At 42.0% G+C, this 23,726-nt stretch overlaps 1 protein-coding gene across 1 annotated transcript in view; it reads right to left on the reverse strand.

Moving 5' to 3' along the window:
- Window positions 1-467: 467 nt before the first annotated feature.
- The window catches only part of PACRG (parkin coregulated), a 645,102-nt gene continuing 621,843 nt past the window's right edge, over window positions 468-23,726 (reverse strand). The window contains exon 5 of the mRNA XM_066605428.1: window positions 468-818. Coding sequence (XP_066461525.1) covers window positions 658-818 — 161 coding nt within the window. The 3' untranslated portion in view covers window positions 468-657. The remainder of the gene's footprint in view (window positions 819-23,726) is intronic.

Genomic DNA, 23,726 nt, shown 5'->3' on the forward strand with positions numbered 1-23,726 from the left:
CCAACGCATTTTGAATATAAAGAGATAATATTAGATACATGAATAGAGTTGACAGACTGTATATTTCATGTATATGCAGCTGCTATTGAAAAAAACCCTTCCAATATATTGCATGATAATTTTAGTATTTGCCGTCTAAACTGTCACTGTTGCTTAATGCACGTAATAAATGAAGTGGTTTACTATGCAACAGGACACTTTATATTGCACAGCTGCAGAAAAGTCACAGCTGAACTGCTAGTTCTTTTCCATGACAAATACCTATTAAGTAGTCAGAGCAAACCCTCATTAAAACCTCTGACATCACCCTCAGGGCAACAGAACACAGAGCAGCAATTGCTGAATTGCATATGAAAATTATAGTTTTATTGTCTGTACAAGTGAAGTCTTAACTCCGACTCTCATTTCAGTCAGCTCAGCCATAAAGAGGGTATTCTTTCATAGTACAAAAAAAGCACAGTACACCATTGTAACGTATGAAACAGTCAGTGTTTATGCATTTCATAGCCTGGTGCACAATAGTACTAACAGCAAAGAGCCCAGAAGATCCCATTTTAACAGCTGTGAAGAAGAAAAAAAAGGCATAAATAAGAAAAACAAATGTAACAAATAAGCACATAGAGGGCATGCTTATCTGCGCACTTATTGCCTTTTATTCTAGTTCAGCATACAGGATTCATAGGTAGGGACCATGTATTTTATATTGATGAAAGCATCTTCCCCTCCATGACGTTCAAAGGCTTCTAGTGTTTCTTCGATCAAGTCTCCAATGTTTTCGCGTTTCTGCTGGCTGTAGTCAATGCCATCTCCGGAGTTCACTGCATGAAGAAGAGATCACTGTTAGTTCACAATCTTATTTGTTTCACTCGTACGCTGCATTTGTCCAGCAAGAGTAAAATATTTAAAAACTTCATTACAGGTTGCCTAGCCATAAGCACTGAAACCATTATTCCATAATGTAGTTTGCCAAGCTGGTTATAGCAGAAAGACTGATGTCTCTCTTTATATATAGTCACTGTGTGGCAGAGCTGAATTTGCCATAGGCCTTTCTGCTACAAAACAAGATAGCAGTATTATAAATGGCACATGACAGATAAAGACCTGAAACAGATGTGGCAAGAGGTTAGGATTTTCAAGCTACAGGTTTGTTGACTGCTAAAGCCGGTACTCCGCCATGCCATTATTTGAGAGGTAAGTGTAGGGTGATCTGGCCTAGAATCTACATCAAGTAATTTGTGCTTGGACATTAACCAAAAATTATGAAATTCTAACTAACCTACTAGTAACCACCTTAAAGAACACACTGTAGTAATTTAGCATTATTATGCTAATCAGTCCTATCTGCCATGGCATCTTTAGGGCTCCCACACACTTGTGTTGTTTTAATGCTGCGATATCGCTGCTTTTTTTAACATGATTGTCAATGGGACTTTCTAATGTTAAAAACGCATCGTAAGTTCGTGCTTTGCAATTTTTGGGCAATGTGTTTTTAACATTAGAAAGTCCTATTGACAGTCGTGTTAAAAAAAAACACAGCGATATCGCAGCGCTAAAAAAACGCAAGTGGGTGTGAGCCCTTCTGGTAATACCTTGTAGGTCTATCGGAAAACTGAAAAGTCTTTACTTGTTCTGCACAGCCATCAGTAAATAATAGGCTCAATCCCTGTGGATAGGTAATGAATGTGTTTAAACTTTAAAGGGGTTGTCCCGCAAAATAAAGTGAAGTTAAACACTTCTGTATGGCCATATACATGCACTTTGTAATATACATTGTGCATTAAATATTGGCCATACAGAAGTTATTTACCTACAGGGGGTCCGGGGGTCCCCCCCCCCCCCCCGTGCTGGCGTCCCCGTCTCCCCGACGCCAACCGAATCCTTCTCCTGGCTCGATTAGACGCGCTTGCGCAGTCTGCCTCTTCTGATCCGTTGAAGGGGCCGCTCCAGCAGGCTTGCGCCGCACAGCCAACGGGACAGAAGAGGCAGACTGCGCAAGTGCGTCTAATCGAGCCAGGAGAAGGATTCGGTCGGTGCCATGGAGACGGGGATGCCAACACAGGGGGGCCCCCTGTAGGTAAGTAAATAACTTCTGTATGGCCAATATTTAATGCACGATGTATATTACAAAGTGCATTTATATGGCCATACAGAAGTGTTTAACTTTACTTTATTTTGCGGGACAACCCCTTTAAAAGATGCAGAGACATTTTAAGGACCCCCTTAGGGACCTTTCACACAGGACGGAGTATTGCGCAACATCGTGACTGCAGAATATTCAGCCCCAAAATCTGCACTGCTGATATGTGGATTTTGGTGCAGAACTGAAAATAGCAGAATCTGTACCGCAGTTATCAGTGCAGATTTTGGTGCAGAATTCAGGGACAGCATATTCTGCAACACTATTGTGGAATATTCCATCCCATGTGAAAAGTCCCCAAGGAACCTTTCTCACGGGATGGAATTATGCCGCAGGACGCAGCCAAATAGGGCCAAACAGTGGAATATTTCTGCAAAATGCACCTAAATAGGCATAAAACTCTGCACCAAAATCCACATCTATACATGGGGTAATGGCGCATGAATCCACAGCAGCAGATTATGCTGCATCTTTAGGTGCATTTTTAGGGACTTTTCACACAGCCAAATAGGAGTTGCAGTGCTTAACATTGGATCCAGACCCTGATGCCTAAGGGAACTTTCACATGAGACAGAATTACGCTGCAGGATGCACCACAAGCCGTGGTAAATTCCGCCCCAAAATCCGCAGGCTACTTGCGGATTTTGATGTGGAATCGTAGGCAGGTTTCAAGTTATTGTCAATTCCGCATCTACATCTGCAAGTAGCCCACGGATTTTGGTGCAGAATTTACCAGGTCTTCTGGTGTGTCCTGCAGCGTAATTCAGTCTTGTGTGAAAGGTCCCTTAGGCTTCAGAGTCTGCATGCAACTGTAAGCACTACAACCCCTATACTCTTGCCCATGCCTGTTGGGTAATGGAAGGGCACTAGAAATTCCTTGCAGTCCTACCTGCTGTTAGAAGGACATCCCCAAAGCTTCAGGGAGCAATTTCAACAATAACACAATATTAGAAATTTGCTATTGCGTAAAGTATTAGCAAAGGCCGAGCTTTATGTTATACAGTTTTTAGCTAATGCAGATTGCAGGAAAAATGAAATATATGATTATCACATAAATGCAGTAATTCCATCCTCAAAAAAAAAGAAATTCCTTAAAGGGGTTTTGCCACGACCTAAAATTGCTTCACAACCAGTCTGTCCATCCTGGTTTCTGCTGACAAGGACATGTGACTGCTGCAGCCAATCAGTGACCACAGAAGTGACCTTCTCTAGGCAGTGATTGACGGCAGTAGTTACATGCCCTGGTAAGTCTCTACCCAGATGGACAGACTGGTTTTGAAGCAATTTTAGGTCATGGGAAAACCCCTTTAAAATGTTATGATTTTAATGGTATTTAGGAACATGGAAATTATAAGAACATTTTTTTTAAAAGAAGAATTTATTTTTGTTCATTGAGCAACTTAACGGGTTTTAAAAGGTCTTCCATAAATCTGAGCTATGTAGGAATTTATGGACTTAATACAATGGCCGTTTCTCTCCAGTTTAATTTACTTCCATTGTTGAGCAAAAATTTGCAAGGGGAATAGCAGATAAAAGTTCAAGAATAAAAACTTTATGAGTGTAAACTATTGATTTACTGTAACAAGTGACTCTTGTCAGTTCAGTCTACAGGACCAAAGTCTGCATAATTTACAAGAAGTATTCATTATTTAAAGAGCTTTTGCAAAGTTTTTCAAAGTGACCTACAACTAAAAAGGTCAACCAAGGGATCAATACTAATCATATAGAGAAAACAACTGATGAGCTATGAAGCATATTCTTCGTATAATTTGCATTTACTGGGCTTCGAGAAAGAGCAAAACCTTTCATTTATTGTGCAGCTTAGATATCCACAGATCATGCACACAGATACGGACTGATTACCCATCTGTTATTTATACTGGTGAGTAATATCAAACTGTACTATTTATTTATTACGCATTAATTACGAGCACAGTTCTGACTGCAAATACTAGTAATAGTAATCACTTGCATCCCACATATATATGTGCCCCACACATACTTGCCATAAGTGATTTTGTGCTGGTTTGTGCAAAAACGAGTGGTTTCGTGTTTTCGGGGGAAGGGGGTAAAGTAAGGCTAAACGAGACTGAGGCTTAAATGTCCTACCATTTAGGCTTCAAATGCTATCAAATATGCACACACTGTGCAAAATAATTAACTTATCAGTATGTTTTTACACTGAGGGGGAAAAACAATCAAGCATACCACATATAAGCTGTAGGGCTCGCACACACTTGCATTTTTTAACAATGCGAGATCGCTGCGTTTTTTTAACGCGATTGTCAATGGGTCTTTCTAATGTTAAAAACGCATCACAAGTTTGTGCGATTTTTGTGCAATGTGTTTTTTACAGTAGAAAGTCCCATTGACAATCATGTTAAAAAAATGCAAGTGGGTTGGAGCCCGTAGGTAGATGCAGCCCTAGTAACATAGTAACATAGTATGCTAGGCCGAATGAAGACAATGTCCACCTGGTTTCAACCCCCTTCCCCTCTTGTTGGTCCAGAGGAAGGCAAAAAAACCCCCAAACAAGCCAATTTAGCTCATTTGGGGGGAAAGTTCCTTCCCGACTCCATAATTCCTTCCCGACTTCATAATGGCAGCTAGAGTAATCCCTGAATCCCGCTGGTCACCTAATATCTATATCTTGTAATATCATAGAGATCTAAAAAGGCATCTAGTCTTCTCTTAAACTCCTCTATGGATTTTACCATCACCATGTCCTCAGGCAGAAAGTTCCACAGTCTCACTACTCTTACAGTAAAGAACCCCTTCTATGTTGGTGATGAAACCTGCTTTCCTCTAACCGTAGAGGATGCCCTCTTGTTACCGTCGCAGTACTGGGTACAAACAGATCATGTGAGAGATCTTTGTATTGTCCCCTAATGTATTTATATATAGTTATTTGATCGCTCCTTAGCCGTCTTTTTTCCAGGGTAAATAATGCCAGTATTTTTTAGCCTCTCTGAGTATTCTAGTCCTTTCATTCCATTTATTAATTTAGGCGCCTGTAAGCAAGCTGGGTGCACTTGCCTGCGCATCGCCAACTCTCAGACCGGAATGGGCACCGACCACGTAGAAGTACTCTCTGGAGACGCGGATTTCCTTTAAGACCTGTCTCCTGACAGTCTTTATTCACAGTACAACCAACGTAAACAGAGTCCATATAACGTTCTTCAACAAAACATAAAAGTCCACATACACACCCCACCTGGGTGTTAAGGTTAGGGTGGTCACCCCTGTTGGACTCTGGCCTTTCCTAGGCCACTGGCCTGCAGCAGCTTAGCTCTGCTACACAGGTCCTCTCTGGCTCTCTCAGCCAACATCTCTCTGGGTGTAGCAGGAATGTACCCTTACATCCAACTTCCTGACCACAGCTATGGGCGTTTTCCCTTTTCTTAGGCACCAGAATGCCTGTCTGTTGCCCCCTACAGGTCATTCTCTGTAGTGCACTTCTACATACCCTTCTTTGAACCCCCTCAAGCATTGCAACATCTTTCCTGAGCACCGGTGTCCAGAACTGTACACAATATTCCATGTGGGGCCTGACAAGTGCCTTGTATAGTGGAAGAATAATGTTCTTGTACCTCGCCCCTATACCTCTTTTAATGCACCCCAAGACTTTATGTGCTTTTGCAGCAACTGACTGGCATTGGTTGCTCCAGTTCAATCTATAATCCACTAGTACCCCCAGGTCTTTTTCAATCTCCCTTTTCCCTAGCAGTACCCCATTTAGTGTATATTGGTGACATCCGTTTCTTCTGCCCATGTGCATAACCTTACATTTATCAATATTGAACTTCATTTGCTATTTTACTCCCCAAGCCCCCAGTTTAACTAGGTCTTTTTGTAGCCGTACATTGTCCTGCAGCCGCAGCAGGGGATAGTGGGCAGTGCACTTTATGGGTGCAAAAACGTAGCCAAGTGCGTTTTTTCCAGTGTGACGCCCACTTTGGTCATGCAATTTTTTATGCATGCGTTTTTGTGCACATAAATTCTTCACACATAAAAGCGGACCATCTGACTGAGACCTTAGGCTGATTTATGAAACTATGTACCTTTCTAGTATACCTATATATAGTACCTTCCTATAATCTATTAGAGAAAGTTATCACTCGATTTGCAGCAGTATTTGGGCATTAAGTCACAAATGATGGCAAACCCTATATTTGTGCTAGAATTTATGACTCACCAGAAGGCAGTGCGTTTATTCCAAAATACATCGGATTTTTTAGTTACTGGTGGCCTTTGTAGGTGATGTCACCAAGTAGCCTAATTGGAGCTGGAATGTGAAAGTACTTTACCGGCCAGACTAGTGTTTCTTAGTACTTCATCCCAGCTTTCTGACCTCCCAGTTTACATTTCTCCTGCCTAGCTAAGCTTTTTCTTGGAAGTGCAGTCAACACACTACAATGCTTTCATGTGCACAAGGCAGTAGCATGCGCTACCGGCTGCACTACTCCTGATATTACCTTGCTTGTTGAAGACCTAGTAACAATGCTATACAATGTGTAATCCAAGAGTTTATTTGCTATTACACCAAATTTATTAAGAGGCATGCAGCTTTTAATACACATTTGTGAATTTTACTCCAACAAAGGCCGCCTGCAGACGGGGGCGGAAATTCCGCGGCGGGATTTCCCGCTGAATTTCCGTCCCTGGAAGCTGCCATAGGATTGCGTTAATAAACGCAATCCTAGGCAGACGGCCGCGATTTGGCCCCGCAAAATCTCGCAGGGCAACCAAATTGCGGCATGCTATATTTCTGTGTGGGGCTCGGCAGCCGACACATGGAAGAGCAAGAGCTGCGGGAGAGGTGAGTGCCACGCCACTCTCTGCAGGGGCTCGGGTCGGGTCCCGCTGCGAGAATTCTCGCAGCCGGATCCGACCCGGCCGTCTGCAGGCGGCCAAACTTACATTTTAGAGTAGTGTATAAAACACCAGTTTCAGGCTCACATTCACACGGGCCAGCATGATATCGGGTCAAGAATCTCACCCTGCTATCACACTTGCCAATGTGTGTTTTTCACGCCAATGCAAGGCGAGTGCCATGTGATGTCTTTTAAGGTCCAATTGAAAACAATGGGTGATGTGTTCTGCAGGAACAACAAAAGATAGAACATGGTGCAATTTCTTTTCCTTGTAGCATCGCTATTAGGAAAAAAAATAGCTCATATGAATAAGTCCATTCACAGGGATTTTGTGGAGATAGAATTTTGATGCCTTACCTTCAGGATAGGTCATCAATATTAGATTAGTGGAGAGCAGACTCCCAGCACCCCCCAGTCAGCTGTTTAAAGGGGCCTTTTCTCAAGTCAGTGATGTCACACCCTCTCTTACAATATAATCGAGTCAGCCTCTCTGAATATATAGCTAATGGCTGCACCATAAGTCCTGGCCCATCCTGTCTGATAGTCAGCCAGCAGGCGGAGTGGGGAGAAAGGAGACCAGCGCTTGCCAGCATCGGTCTAGTGTGCGCTGTGGTGCTGTGTAGAGGTCTCCTCTGCTGGCCAGAGCCATGAACAGGGAGTGGAAACAGAGAGAGGGTGCAAAGCACCATTGTACAAGTGCCCGATGGTGCTATTTTGTAGTAGCCTCCTAGAGGCTGTGGTTGTGGGGAAGAGACTTTGAGCATGTCCTGTCCATAGGAAATAGTGAAGGGCTAAGCTCACAGATATGGCAAGGTAGCTAGCAGGCCTTCAAGATTATAAATACATTTGTGGCTGCGTCACAGAGACAGCAGACTAGAGAAGTTCTGCAGCAGACATAGTGAAAGAGGCTGCAGAGAGGATGCAGAGCACAAGGCAGTGACCATTAAGAACTGTGACTGCAGTGCTGTCCCCATGCTGGGGAAGCAGAACACGAGGAGTTCACCTGAATAGCCCTGATGATCAGATGGAAGATGCTGGGGACACTGAAAGGGCCTGATGACTGGGGCCAAATGAGCATGACAGACTGCATGGAAGGGGAGAAGGAGGCTCTTTTCCCGCAGGGACTTGGTCAAGAAGCAGATGGCAGTGCTTCTAATTATTTTGGCATCTACGGTACATTGAGGCCATGATATTAGTGTGTGCCGCGGACCTCCAAATAGAGTATACAGTACTACAGAAGAAGACGGACAAGTGCTAGAGCGATTAAAGTGCCTTGCTGGAATAAGATTTGTGGAAATTGTAAGTGTTACATTCCGGATAAAGGGATTGGTGGGCGGTGGTGCAACAACAGGTTCAGGATGGCGCAGCAGCTGACAGACGGAGACAGAGGCCAAATCTTTCTCCATAATAAACGAGTAAGCCGGGTTCCCAGTGCAAAAGATTTTTTTCCCTTTATTATTTTCTTCTATTACATAGTGGGACACACAGATAAAACCGCTAGCAGTTTCCAACTGCTGGAACTTCCAGCTCGCCGGTGTTACCTGTGCACTTCCAAAGAAGCAGTGATTTAAAGCCCATTGGAATAGGTGAGCTTACAATCTTTCTGCTGTTATTGTATTGAGCCAGATCTTTTTGTTAACTTTTACTGAACTGGAAACCAGATGGACAATATTTTCACTCCATAGGAGGGCGCATGTGCTTGAATATTGCATAAAACTTTACAGGGAACCTGTCACATCCCCACAGGACCATAAACTAAGTTATGATACTGTTAGGGGACATGACCGGGTAGCCGGGTGAGGTTTTTTTTTCAATACTCACCCTCTTCCTGGATCCTACAGTGTTCCCCTCTGAAGTTGGAGCACGGAAAAAAATCTGATACTTTTTAGAGTCCCATATACGCACTCTTCTATAAAAGTCTATAGCAGAGTGTGGGAATAGAAGTTTCAAAAAAGACAGATTTTCATACCGCATGCTAATTTCCGAGGGGGACATCGTTGGATTCAGGAAGTGGATGAGTATAAAAAAATAACTCACCTGGGTCCTATCACATTCCCTAACAGCACCATAACTTAGTTTATGGTCCTGATTGTATGTGACAGGTTCTCTTTAAATGTTTAGACAACATTCAAGTGCATGTGCCCTCCTATGGAGTAAAAATATTGTCCATCTGGTTCCAGTTCAGTAAAAGTTTTTAAAAATATTTGGCCTCTGTCTCCATCTGTCAGCTGCTGTGCCATCTTGAACCTGTCTTCGCACCACCTGCCACGACAATAGGACCCCTACTTATCGGATAATGTTTTAGTCCTAGAAGACCCCTTTAATAAATCTCCCCCTGTAGCTACAACACAGTGTATATAGAAAATGTAATCTTCTGGTAAACGGTTTAAAAAGACCCGAGAACACTCGAGCAGTAACAAGTGACATGAAGTAAGCCACTATTCTATTTGTCGCAGCAGGTAGTCTTTATTTTTAGTCCTAATAGTTAGTTTAATCAAGGGTACGTTCAATCTCCCACGCTACTTCTAGGCCAAATCCGTCCACTGCCAATGCAGGTTTTTATTTTCCTATAATTCCTTATAATCACATTGCTGAGATTTCTTAACAACGCAGGTTGTATAGCAGCTTTTGTTGGAACAAGTTAACACATCCCAATGGCAGGATAATTCTCCACTGACAGACAGAATAAAAAGGTTTTCATTAAGAAATGAGTAATATCAGCTTTTCGCAGTGAAGGTCATCACCCTAAAATATATATTCAACTATTTTATCAGACCATTAAAATATTATACTGGCTGAGAAGGCACACACACAATATGACCAATCAGCCATCGCATTAAAACCACTGATAGATGAAGTGAAGAACATCATAGTTGCACTGCATTACAATATGAATTGGTTTAGGGATAACTAATGAAAGTTGAAAATATTGTAAATGGAAACCAAAATTGTATGGAAAACTAAAACTTATTCTGACTCGCCAAAATATCACCCCAAAATAGGAAAAACATAAAGATATATAAAAAAAACATAGCAGCAGATAACCAATACAGGTAAAGCCAGTTGTACATATAGATAGCCAGTCAGTGTATGCACTTCAGTATTAGGGCTTATTCACATGGGCGTATATTGGGCGGGTTTTCATGCTGATCTACGCTGCCCTACTGATGCATTAGCCTACAATGCATCAGTGCACAGGGGCGTATTTTCTATGCCGGCAGCTGCATAGATCCCTATAGGAGCCTATGCTAGCTGCCGGAGAAGGGAGGTGGGAGGGAGTTTAGCAGCGTGACTGCTAAACTTCTTCTCCCTTCTCTTCTCTCCATCCCTTGCCGCTGTTTGCAATGGGAAGGGGCGAGCGGAGCTAAGCCCTGCTCACTGCGCCCCCTCCCATTGCTGCCTGCAGCCAAGGGACGAGGAGGAGGCGAGAGCTTAGCTTAACCCCCTCCCGCTCCTTCGCATTGCAAACGGCCAGAGGGGAGTAGAGTAGAGAGGAGGTGAGTCGGCAAGGGGGAGGGAAGGAGAATGTCTCTCCAGGCCCCACGGCATTGCGGCCTCAGCGTATATGCGCTGGGCCCTTTGCTGTTGAGGCGCTTTTACGGCGCATGCGGGCGCACGTAAAACGCCTATAGCCGTGTAAGTACGCCCTTACTGGGGTTTTACCGGTGAAATGTCCATACTGATTAGTTGAATCTTTCAGCCAAGAATACCTGCCACAGACCGGCAGTGCCTAAGGTATGGTACATATGTAGCAAACATTAACTTAATGCATTAAATACACAGTTGCAGTGCACATTAACCCATTAACGACCACCCATATGTTTTTTAACAGTGTTGCATCAGAAGACTGGCACCTGCTGAAAAAGTTGGGCCTAGAGACATTTCTGATCCCCAATGTTAAACAATTTACATGCCACTGTCAGTGCATCCACAGCATGTAAAATGCTGACAGAGGCAGGGGACTCCCTTTCGTACCCCCGGGGTAATCACGGCTTCCTATGAAACCCACAGGCTTGAATATGGCCTTGGGATCTGCCAGCTACCACCTTTGGCTGAGCTTCATAGTCTTTCTATAACACTGCTGCATTGAAGTATAGTAGTGTATTAGTGGGACAAAAATAAAAAGTTTAAAACATATAAAAGAATAATATAAATTAAACTGTCAAACCACCTTTTCCCCCTCAGGGCTCACACCCACTTGCATTTTTTTTTAAGTGCTGCAATATTGCAGCGTTTTTAACGCGATTGTCAATGGCACTTTCTAATGTTAAAAACGTGGTGCTTTGCAATTTTTTGGGTTCACCATATTACTTGACCTCAGTGGCAGGGACGGGGTGTAAAAAGTGGCACTCTGTAAGCCTTCACACCTCCTCAGACTTGTAAGCTTGCTGGGGTGTGGTGGTCTCACGCAGAAGGCGCTCATCAAGCTGCTCCTGGAACTGCACGAAAGGGAGCGTTCCCTGAGACTTCTTGTAGAGTAAGTAGGCATTATAGGCAGTGATCTGAATAAGGTAGATCGCTAACTTTTTATATCATTGGTTAATGGCGATCATGTGGACGATGATCGCACTCCGGGACCTCCGGTCACAGCTCCAGGCTCTTGGCTACATTTGGTAGCAGGGAGCAAAGAGATTTTAAATTTTCCAGGCCCACCCCGGTTTCTGCCATTCTGCTGGCAGGCACATGTACAGAAGTCCGGGAAGGTCCATGAAGGATGATCGCATTGGGGGACAAATCCAGAGGCTTTCAGTAAGAAGTTTTATTTCCCCTCATTGATCAAATTGAAACTTTAACTTTATAAACTTTTCTAAAACTTTTACGTGATCACCGTAATCCATTGGATAACGGTGATCATGTGACCAGGACTGCTCACCAGGGCCTTTGGTCACTGTTCCAGGCTCTTGGCTACCCTTGGTAGCCAGGAGCACTGAGATTTTAAATTTCCCAGGCCCTCCCCAGCTTTCGCATATGCGTTTGCCATTTTGCTGGCAGACGCATGCACAGATGCCGGTGAAGATTCATACAGGAAGACTGTTATAGGGGACAACACTGGAGGCCTTATGAAAGTAGTTTCATCTCTGCGCACTGATCGAATCGGTGAGGGGAGATAAAACTTTAACTTTTTAAAAACTTTTAAGTGTTCTCCGTTATTCATGGAATAACAACGGTCACATGACTGGATGCTGCTCACGGCAGCCCCCGGTGACAGCTCCAGGCTACTTTTGATAGCCAAGAACAAGGAAGGAGACTTTAAATCTCCCTACCCTCCTCTGTCTTGAGTGCTGCCATTTTGCTGGAGTCACTCATGCGCAGAAGCGGGGGAAGGTCCCTGGAGCAGGATCACATCAGAGGAGATCACCGAGGGGCTTTGGTGAATATTTTCATCTCCCATCATGGATCGGATCCGGCCTACCGTAGCAGGGGGGACAGATAAGAACAGCCAACTTCGCTGTTAACGCCCTACATGTTGTGATCTATGTGGTGCACTCCTTCTGTGAAACCTTTACCTGCCGACAGGTTGCCATGGCAACAGGTTACCAGATGCTGCTGTCCCGGCTTGCCATTGCCTATGATCACTATTATAATTGTTAAGGCATAGCAGTACATAAGTCCTCCAATGCATTATCATTGTGATCATAGCTGTTATGGTTCAAGTCACTAAAATTTCTAAAAGCACTTTCCCCTATTTGTATAAGGGTAGGTCTTATTTTCAGGGAAACATGGTAGTAAATGTGGTGCAAAGCATGTAAGACATTTTTCTGGCACAATTTGCACCAGAAAACCGGCATATTTTGAATAGTAAATCTGCGGAACTGTGTTTAACTCTGGAAACCACAACTACATAAAGCGGAGCCAGGGGAAGAGAGAGATCTCTCTCACTCTTCCTCCTGCTCCCCCCCACCCCCCGCAGCCCACCCGAGCCTGCTCAGATCACTAAGCAGTTACTCGAGTAGAGCGATGCTCGCTCGAGTAACTGCCTTACTGAGTAGCCTCGCTCATCTCTATTTATTACTATGTATCAGTAGTCTAAGACACTATATGCTGATATGACCGGCCATTGCTGCCCCCAAGAGACCACGTGGTCTTTTTCTGCCTTTAATTTTCTGTGTTTCGATGCTTGCATGACCAGGCTGGGAAGACTAGTTTGGCAGTAGAGGGGCAACAGAAGCTGAACTGTGAGATTATACAGAAAACCCTAGGTTGTATACTGCTACTCATTATTTGCTACTACAATGATTTCTGCCTACACTTTATATTATGCATTATGCATCTGCAGTATGTATGAATCCTGAAATAAGACCAGTCCTTAACTTGTCATTTGCTCCTGCACAACGCCACAAATAAAGATAATGCAAAAACCATTGTGTTATGAGAATGAGTATGGTCTTGTTTTTCTATACATTGCTGGATATACTGCAGTGGGGGTGGATAGTATGGTAAGAGGCTCACACCATAGCCTACAATGCTATGGCCGGCTTACTAACTGGTAGCTAAACATTCGTAAATCTTCCACTAAATTTGTTAGTGCAGAAGAAATGAAAATCCTAGAGAATAAAAAGCAGATCATATACAAAAGCAATTTTATGGATTCTATCCACTACAACTCCTTTTTTGTCTGCCTTCAAGTACAAAATGATTTCTCAGATGTGATTTGACTAAAATGGTCAGCTTCATACCAAAGTCACCTGCCAAGTACAATAACTGCTTATTCCCTGGAATTAGCAAATATTCCAGCTCAAAGTGAGATAATTAGGGGTGAATTCAGCGAAAGCGTACAATGACTGTCTCTACAAGAGAGATGAATCACATTGATTTGTTCAGAACACCTAATGTTAAGTATGCAGTCATCTTCTGTGCTTTGAAGCAAATTGATACTGATATAAGGTTTTTCTGAGACTTCTTTCTGACTGCAACTATATATCGCTGATCCATGCAAAGATACGGTTCTTAAATGGCCAAATCTGCTTGCTATCCCGTACAAACATTGATTGTGGGTGTACATGCTCCCACTATTGGCTGATTGTAGACATAATAATTAAGGAAAAGGATATTGTGACTGCATTCAAGATGAGATATAGGAAATCCACCTGATACTGTGTCAAGTAGCTGCCAGAATGTCAGGGCTTTGTATGTTCTGTTGCATTCTTTGATCACTGAATAATGTTTGATTACGTTCCAGATGCAATGCACAGATCCAGATCCGCTTTATAGTATACCTGCCCTCTGAATGTGGGTACAGTACTTATCCAGAAATAATGAGCTGCTTTTGCATGCTGAACTCTAATAGTAGAAAAAGCAGCTAGAGAGATTTTTTAATATACAACAAGACATATTCTTTCTTGTTTTACATGAAACACTTACCGTACATTGGGATGTTTAATAGTAAGGTGCACCTGTTGCCTCCCTGAGTCGGAAGCAGCCATTGTGTGGTGTCAACCAATATTTGTTAGACTAACGTGTATAAATTAATGTGAATCCAGTTATATGTGAAGACATGAAGATATACACCAACTTACAGCAGATATCCAGTTTGCTGGCTGAAAGAGTACACCAAGATATCTGCTACAAAATATATAAGTACCATGATAGGTACTACAAAATACATGATAGATACGGTAGGTGGATAGATAGATAGATAGATAGATAGATAGATAGATAGATAGATAGATAGATAGATAGGAGATAGAGAGATAGGAGATAGGTAGATAGATAGATAGATAGATAGATATGAGATAGATAGATAGATATGAGATAGACAGATAGATATTAGATAGATAGATATGAGATAGATAGACAGATAGATATGAGATAGATAGACAGATAGATATGAGTTAGATATATATGATATTGACAGATAGATAGAAAGATAGATAGATATGAGATAGACAGATAGATATGAGATAGATAGACAGATAGATATGAGTTAGATATATATGATATAGACAGATAGATAGAAAGATAGATAGATATGAGATAGACAGATAGATAGATATGAGAGAGATAGATAGATAGATAAATAGATAGATATGAGATAGATAGATAGATAGATAGATAGATAGATAGATAGATAGATAGATAGATAGATAGATATGAGATAGATAGATAGATAGATAGATAGATAGATATGAGATAGATAGATAGATAGATATGAGATAGATAGATAGATAGATAGATAGATAGATAGATAGATAGATAGATAGATAGATAGATAGATAGATATGAGAAAGATATATATGATATAGACAGATAGAAAGATAGATATGAGATAGATAGATAGATAGATACATATGATATAGACAGATAGATAGATGATAGATAGATATTAGATAAATATGATATAGACAGACAGATAGATAAATAGATATGAGATAGACAGACAGATAGATATTAGATAGATAGATAGATATGTACTGCACAATATATAATGTATACAAAAATATATAATATATATGTATGTATAAGAAAGGGACCAAGATATGTACTACAAAATATAGAATAAAGGTACTACATATGTTGGGGAAAATATTGCAGATCTCATTGGAACACTCATGATGGTGCTGGGTTTTGTCATATTCAGCACAAGGAGTTTGTTTCTTTCGACCTCTACACTATTTCTTTCATTGGGCAAATTCTCCACCCCTCGTTTGCTAACAATGGGGTTCTTCTGAAAGTGTGAGTTTTGCACAGATTATCACCACCCATTAGAACAGTATTGGCACCAACCAGGGCTGAATCCATTCTAAGAGTCCAATAGCAGCTACATGGTCTAAATTTATGGTATGTATCAGCGTGGCTATGGGGGTAGGCCTTTTTTTTTTTTACAGAAGTAGGGCAAAAACACATGGGTGTATGCGCCATAGCGTGCGGAAAAAAAGCAGGAAGATGGGTCCTGCCCTATCTTTCCCACACGTAGTATTAACTATGTGCATGAAAGATAGGGCAAGTTTACATTTTCTCACCTGTCCTGTTAACAAGCGAGAAAAACATTAGTGAAAACAAAAGCATTGAAATCAATGGTTTCGTTTTGTCCCGTTATGCGGCCACATAACGGGACAAAATCACACCCATCTGAAGAAAATTGGGACAAAGTCACACCCATCTGAAGAGGCCAGTGTATGCATAAGCTCATCAAGAGTCTGATTTGCATTCTTTTCCTCCCTCTCTTAGGGCTTAGACAGACGAATGTGCTTTCGGAACATTTTGCGGGCGTGATTTTTATGCCCGTAAAACATGACGAAGTGAAGCCATTAATTTCATTCTCAGGAACGAGCTTCTTGTGCAATATTCCAACGCGGGAGAAAAGATAGATAGTGCCCTGTCTTTCTGCTTTTTTTTATGCGCGGAATAACTGTTTAAAAAAAATACTTTGGACTTGGACTTGCAGTGGCGAGCATATTTGTGCATGCACTCGTCTATCGAAACCCTTGAGTGCACCTATTACAGTAAGGGCTCAGTCACACGGGCGCATCAGCACCCGTACACAGGCGCCGATGTGCCCATGTGACTGAGCCCTCACTGCAGGAAGAAGACGGCCGTACCTCAAGACGGCCGTCTCTCTGCAGTGCTGAAGAAAGAACACATGACTGGCAATGAAGCCGGTCACATGTTCTTTCTCCCGGCGCTGCAGAGAGACGTCCGTCTTGAGGTATGGCCATCTCCTTCCTGCAGTAACACGGGCGCCAATGCGCCCGTGTGACTGAGCCCTTATAGCCTATATAAACAGGAAGTTTTTTACACACACACTATACAAAAAAATTGTAGCATGTCATATTCTGGGCCACTTTCTTGGACAACAGTCACCCAAACAAGTCAATGGGTGCACAAAAAACATGAAAGACAACCTTCCTAAGCAATTCTAGAAATAAAATGGGCCTACTTCAGTTTTTTGTTTTGCGCGGAAGAAAAGGAACAGCTGACAAACAGACATTAAAAAATGGACATAATATGGATATCATACAATCATATAATATGGATATCATACAATCATATAGTATGGATATCATACAATCATATAATATGGATATCATACAATCATATAGTATGGATATCATACAATCATATAATATGGATATCATACAATCATATAGTATGGATATCATACAATCATATAATATGGATATCATACAATAATATAATATGGATATCATACAATCATATAATATGGATATCATACAATCATATACATGCATTAAAATAGGTCCATTATTCATACACCAAAATCAAATATATCTGTTCATAGAGCAATGTCTCATACACTGGCAATATGAACTATTTTCATTTCCTACATACTGAAAGTAGCAATGATGGGGATCAAAGCAGCGCAAAAAAATATTCAAAGGCCTCATCAAATACCTTCTTTAAATTGCTTAGGCTGCTATGTCTAGAAAAGAATGGAATCAGATTTCTAGACGGTATCAGCAGCTGTTTTTATTATGTACAGATTAGATGGTGATTTTAATTATCCAGTGAGTCATGATACACTGAAATATGAAATGATTAAATAAGAAACCAAAATAGCAGCATTTATAGTCATCCGCCAATACATACATTGTTTTCTTGATGATTCAATCAAATCTAATCTCATTTAGAAGTTGTTGCTTCTAACACATCTAATAACGGAAAACATTTTATAGTTTTATCACATATCAATGAAAATAAAACCTATCGATGCAACAAACACAAAGGAGAGGACGATTGGTCTTACTTACTATTGGAAATTCTACAGTGCTCTGGCACAAAATACGACAGAAAACTGTCAAATATGCTTTGTGCCAGAATGTGTTTTAGACATTTTTGGATACTTTTTTTTGACTGCGTCTGACACAGGGGCATTGCTTAATGGAAAGCGGGGTATGGCCTAAATGTGACATTGTGCACCAAAAATCGTGCCAAAAAATTACACATTTGTGTTGTGAATGAAGCCAACTAAAAGGAGGTATAAACTTAGACTAGATAGTCTTAACATTCAACAGATTTATCATTCAGCAGAGCCACGGGTGCATTTTAAGGGCTGCTTCAGAAGAGAGTATGAGCAAATATGCTCACCTTAGTGCGATATATTTGCACAGTAAACTAGGTTGATTTTCTTGTGCGTCTGTACATAGTACTAAAAAGATTTGCGCTCACAGCCCCTGTTCATATGCGTGCAACACCCTCCTGCCCTGATTTAAAAGGCTATTCAGCCTAATGAGGTCCAAATGTGTTCTTTTTTCCTGCCGTTTTGCGCAGCATATTGTGCATCTTCTTGTGTATTGTATGCGCATTTGGGAACCTCCCATAGACTTCTATGGAGACCTTTCCTGCACAAATACACAGATAGTTAGAGTAGGGCTTTGCGCAAGCAAAAAAGAAAATGGAAACCAATGCATTGAAATCAATGGGTTTTATTCGCTGTGTTTTCTGCACGCAAATATGTCTGCGTGAGGCCACCATAAGACTGTCTAATCTAAGTTTTCACTTTCTACCTATTAGGGCGGCTTCAGATGGACATATGCGCAAATACGATCACATCAGCACAATACACTTGCGCTGTGAACTGGGGTGATTTGTGTGCATCTGTATGCAAAGTACTGTACGTTTTTGCACATGCAAGGCCTGTTCATATGTGCACTTGACACCCCCTCACTCCCCCATCACAATTGAAAAGGCTATATAGCCTACTGAAGTACAGATGTGTTCTTTTCCCAATGGTTTTGCACGGCATATTGTACATCTAGAGATGAGCGAGTGTACTCGCTAAGGCAAAGTACTAGAGCGAGTAGTGCCTTATGCGAGTACCTGCCCGCTCGTCTCTAAAGATTCAGGTGCCGACGGTGGGCGGGGAGCGGCGGGGAGAGCGGGGAGGAACGGGTTGGGAGATCTCTCTCTCACTCTCCCACCCACTCCTCCCTGCTCACTCCCGCAACTCACCGCTCTCCCCCGCCGGCACCCGAATCTTTAGAGACGAGCGGGCAGGTACTCGCATAAGGCACTACTCGCTCGAGTAGTTTGCCTTAGCGAGTACGCTCACTCATCTCTATGCACATCCCCTTGTGGATTGCACACACATTTGGGCATTAGAGTATGTAATACATGGATGGCTTGAGTCCACCAGAGTAGGAACCAATAGTTGCCACTGACTCTGCTCCTTGGCTCATAGAATGGATCTCGAGCAGGGAAAATATATATGTTCTAGTAAAACATATGGACTAGGAGTCCTGAGCAGGAATGTCACAATAATAGAGATGTCGGAATCTGAATTTCCTTTAGCAGAAGTCTATCTTATCGTAGGAAGGTTTTTGTATGCAGTAGACAGTCCGCTGTAAATGCCATTTTTCCGGCTGAGTTTTTTGCAACAACACACAATTTAAATTTCTTACTTCCTTGAGAATTGTTACGTAGATCCCACTCTATGATGTAGATAGAAAAGAGAGGGGCTTAATAGCAAAAAATGGTATGTTCATTATGATACACAGATTTGCCACCAAGGACGGATGTTACATTTCTCCTTCACACCATTTTCCTGACTTTTCGGCCATTTCTCTCTATTTGCTAACAACGTAGTAGAGCGCCTTTACACAGGTTCTCACTAGGTCCTATAGCATCTGTGTGGCCTGCCTCTAGGGTACGTATGCCCTTCCTTCTACTTTTAAATGAAGTGATTATAATAAAATTTGCTAATGCAGTATAGTAGGGTTAACTCTGAGGACTGATAACCTGTCCTCAGGATAGGTCATCGATAACTGATCGACATTTCCCAAGACCCCTGTTGATCAGCTGTTCACTGTGTCAGTGTACAAAGCCAGATACAGACAACCCCATGCACTTTACATGGTATTGCAGGCACATCTCCATTCATTTCAATGGGAGTTAAGCTTGCAATACCATGTCAGGCCAAAAAAATATACGAAGCTCTGTGCTTCCAGCAATATACATTGACACAGCGGACTGAAAAAATCAGCTAATCACCAGGAATCTTGAGTAGTGGATCAGCAATTGATAACCTATTCTGATGATTTGTCATCAATCTTCAGAGCTGGGCAACCTCTATAAGCATGCTGTCTATACACTCAATTAGATATAACAGGCTACAAAGTGCAATTCCCCATGGCAAGAGGTAAGGAGCAGACTGCAATCAACAGATTAATCTAAAATATCTTCTTTGCTTGCTATTTCTGAAATGTGAAGCTCCGAGCAGCTAATCTGGCAGCAGACTCACTTGACAAAGAGATATAGAAGCACAGCCATCTGCGTACCGAACACATGCTGTGAATGGTCTACAATGGGCTACATTTTTCAAAGACTATAGAGGAGGAATGCATACACTGGATCAACTGTACAAATTCCCTTTATATGGATGTATGGAAACAAGGCAGCAGAAATGCAATCCTAAGCTCTTGCTCACGACCTGAAGGTTGCGAGTTCAATCCCTACTTGGTTCAGGTAGCCGGCTCAAGATCGACTCAGCCTTCCATCCTTCAGAGATCGGTAAAATGAGTACCCGTCTTGGTGGTAATAAATAAATTACCTGAAAGCGCTGCGGAATGAGTTGGCGTTATACAAATAACAAGATCTATTTATTATTTATAATTCCTCTGTTGACCTATACAGATGTGGTTTTTGGAAGGTGCCATGTCTGTTGGTAACTGATCTTGGGATCAAATTGATCCAATTATAGTGTTACTGACTGTTCTGTGACCTAGCAAATTACCAGTTTAAACAACTTTTGCAATTTGTGGAGACATCACAGAGGCTTCACACCATTACAGTTCAGCTTACTATAAATACAATGGTAGGAAGCATTCCTGTGGAAATTGGTTCTGCTTAGGAAAGTGTCGTTATTAACTGAATGAGAAACTCAAGACAAAAACGAGCCATCTAAAAGTCTATATTTATTCTTTAACTACTGTCACATTTGCTGCACTCAGTACATCAGTGCAGAAGCACAAAGAGAGCTTGAGAATGTGACATAAATACAGTATATAGATGCTGCTTAAAAACTACTGTGTCATGTCCCTATAAACTACGGCAAGACACAATGCTATTTGCAGAAACATTTCTGAAAACCCCTGTCAGATGTCACCATGACGGTGGAACACATGGACAAGCTTTACGAATGATGCAAGTCAAGTACAAATACACTTGTGATTTGCTCCTGAAACAAATACATTGAAATCAAGCCAGTATGACAGCTGTTATCACTATTTTCCATTCCCTGGAAATACTAGCCAGGATCAAACAGAATCCTTGCCTACTTCACATTTTTTCTGAAGTCCTAATATGAAAACAAAGGCATTGTGTGTGCCTGTGTGCTCTCCCTGACAAATAACAGCAGATGATATATTAAATCATTGGAAAAGGGATTGATATTTTTATCTGAGTTGCTGAGCAGTTTTATTGCTGTAATAATAAGGTAAAACTTTCTAAATTGCTTGTGTAGCTAAAAAGGATCAATAATGAAACAAAGTGGGGCTGAATAATGTTCCACACACAAACCCTGCTGCCTCTACTACAAATAAGCCGTATGCCTGTGCCTTCAGATACATAGTGGAATGATCTGACAATAAACCGTGTACATAGCGTGAGCGCTGCGAATTTACAAGGCGCCTAACCAAGCACCGATAATGGAAGGGAAGCCATACATTTCTTGTAAAGCAAGAAATAAAAAAAGGGATGTTCGGTCGTCAGGAAATTTTTTGAAGTGTTCTTCTCCTAGTATGACCGCTCAGAGCCAGGAGAATGGCTCCGGATTGCTGTGGCCTCTGATTGGCTGCAGGGTCTATGTGGTTTCCATTCCAGAACAAAGACCAGGAGGACCATGGGGCTGTAGTGGTGGATTGTGGGGCAGAGGACAGGTAAGTACTTGTGCCTTTGTTATTTTAACACATATGAGCCTCCCATCCTGAGTGCCATCATGCCATAATGTGCAGCCTCTAATTGGCTACAGTGGTCATGTGATTTCCTGTGACGTCACCTGTCACAACAATCACCGAGACTGGGTCCCAGCAGTTACGGAGGGGTATATATATCTCTGTTATTATTTTTATACAGACGGCTCTGCTGAAGAGGGGTTGTCCAATAACCGGACAACTCCTTTAAGGCTGCAGCCTAGTTTGGTACTTAAAAAATGTTAAGTTTTTTTACTCTACACATTTCTAAATCTATACCTTTTTGATTTTCCACTGTATGAGTGTTTGTTTTGAACAAGACCAATTGTATTTTTCAATTACATCATTTTGGGGTAGATATAATGAGGCTTATTTTCTATTCAGAATAAGACAGTTTTCTCGCACAAATTATACCAGAAAACTATCTATCATGCTTTGCGCCCCCTTCTTAGGCCTTAGTCAGACGGGCGTTTGTTTGCGCGATTTGCGCATGCGCATGGCGATTTTTTAAAACCATTGCTTTGCAATCGTATCGGACACATGAGTGCTTTTTATGCGCTCGTCCGATAAATTATAGAACAGAAATCACAGATCGCACCTATCTGCGATCTGCGATTCCTGTTCTCTTCTCTATATGCGCTCAATGGGGCCGGCGGCAGCAGCGCCGACCCCATTGAGAACATATAGAAGACAAATCCTTCTTCTCTGCCACAGCTGTAACAGCTGTGGCAGAGAAGAACGATGTTTGCCCATTGAATTCAAGCCAATCAGGGGGCAGGTCTGACTCACACCCCCTTCACACCCACTGCAGGCCGGCCGCGCGGAACTCCGGCTGCCAGGAGCAGGTAAGTATATATATATTTTTTATTTTAACACTTTTCTGGATGAATTGCAGGGAAGGGCTTATATATTTAAGCCCTTCCCGACAATTCATCCCACACTCGCCCGCAGCGCATTGCTTTCAATGGAGCCGCTGTATTGCCGGCTCCATTGAATGCAATGCGCTGGACAGCTCCGGCCCGAAACGCGGCTAGGAGCAGATTTTCGGGCGATTTTCGGGCACCGGTCACGCGATTTGCGGATGCGCATCTGTCATGCGATCCGCAAATCGCGTGAAAAAACGCCCGTCTGACTAAGGCCTTAATGTGTTTTTAGACCATTTCAGACAGCTTTTCCAACTTGTACTAAAGAGGGTCATGGCCTAAATTGTGCCAAATGTACGTGAATTGCGCCAACATTTTAGTGCAGTTTTTGGTGTAAACTAAGCAACTAACATGTGGTCTAAATTTCAACTAGACAGTCTTAAAATTAAACCGATTTATTATTCAGCAGAGCCTCTATGATAAACTGGCACATTTTTAGACTGTTCAGTCTAAAGGCCCATTAAATGCCCACCTAACAATTCTCGCTCAAAGCCATCTTTTGAGCAAGAATTGTTTAGTCTAACTGCATGGGCATTGTGCAGTTTTTGTGCACAAGTGGTTCACTGTTCAATTCTAGCTCTTGTGAATTAAGCGATGAACTCTTATTATTGATGTTGGCTGTTATTACAGTCAGCAGTGCTGATAAGAGTCTTACAGCCCGTGTCCCGCTGGTAATTCACAGTGGGACGCCAGCTATAATCGCGGAGAACAATACAGCTGTTTGCTTAGGCAGAATAGCTGTATTGCTCACCAAGCAATAGCGGTGGTGTCCCGCTCCGCCTGCATAGCTCTTTAGTAGCTACTTAGCTACTATAGAGTATGCAAAGATGTTCGCTCAAAACTGTCACTCAAACTGTCGTTTGAGTGACTTTTGAGCGATCATCTGTCAGTGTAAATGGGGCCTAAGTTAGCACTGTCTAACTTT

Source organism: Eleutherodactylus coqui, chromosome 1 (genome assembly GCF_035609145.1).
Source record: "Eleutherodactylus coqui strain aEleCoq1 chromosome 1, aEleCoq1.hap1, whole genome shotgun sequence".
Lineage (NCBI taxonomy): Eukaryota > Metazoa > Chordata > Amphibia > Anura > Eleutherodactylidae > Eleutherodactylus > Eleutherodactylus coqui.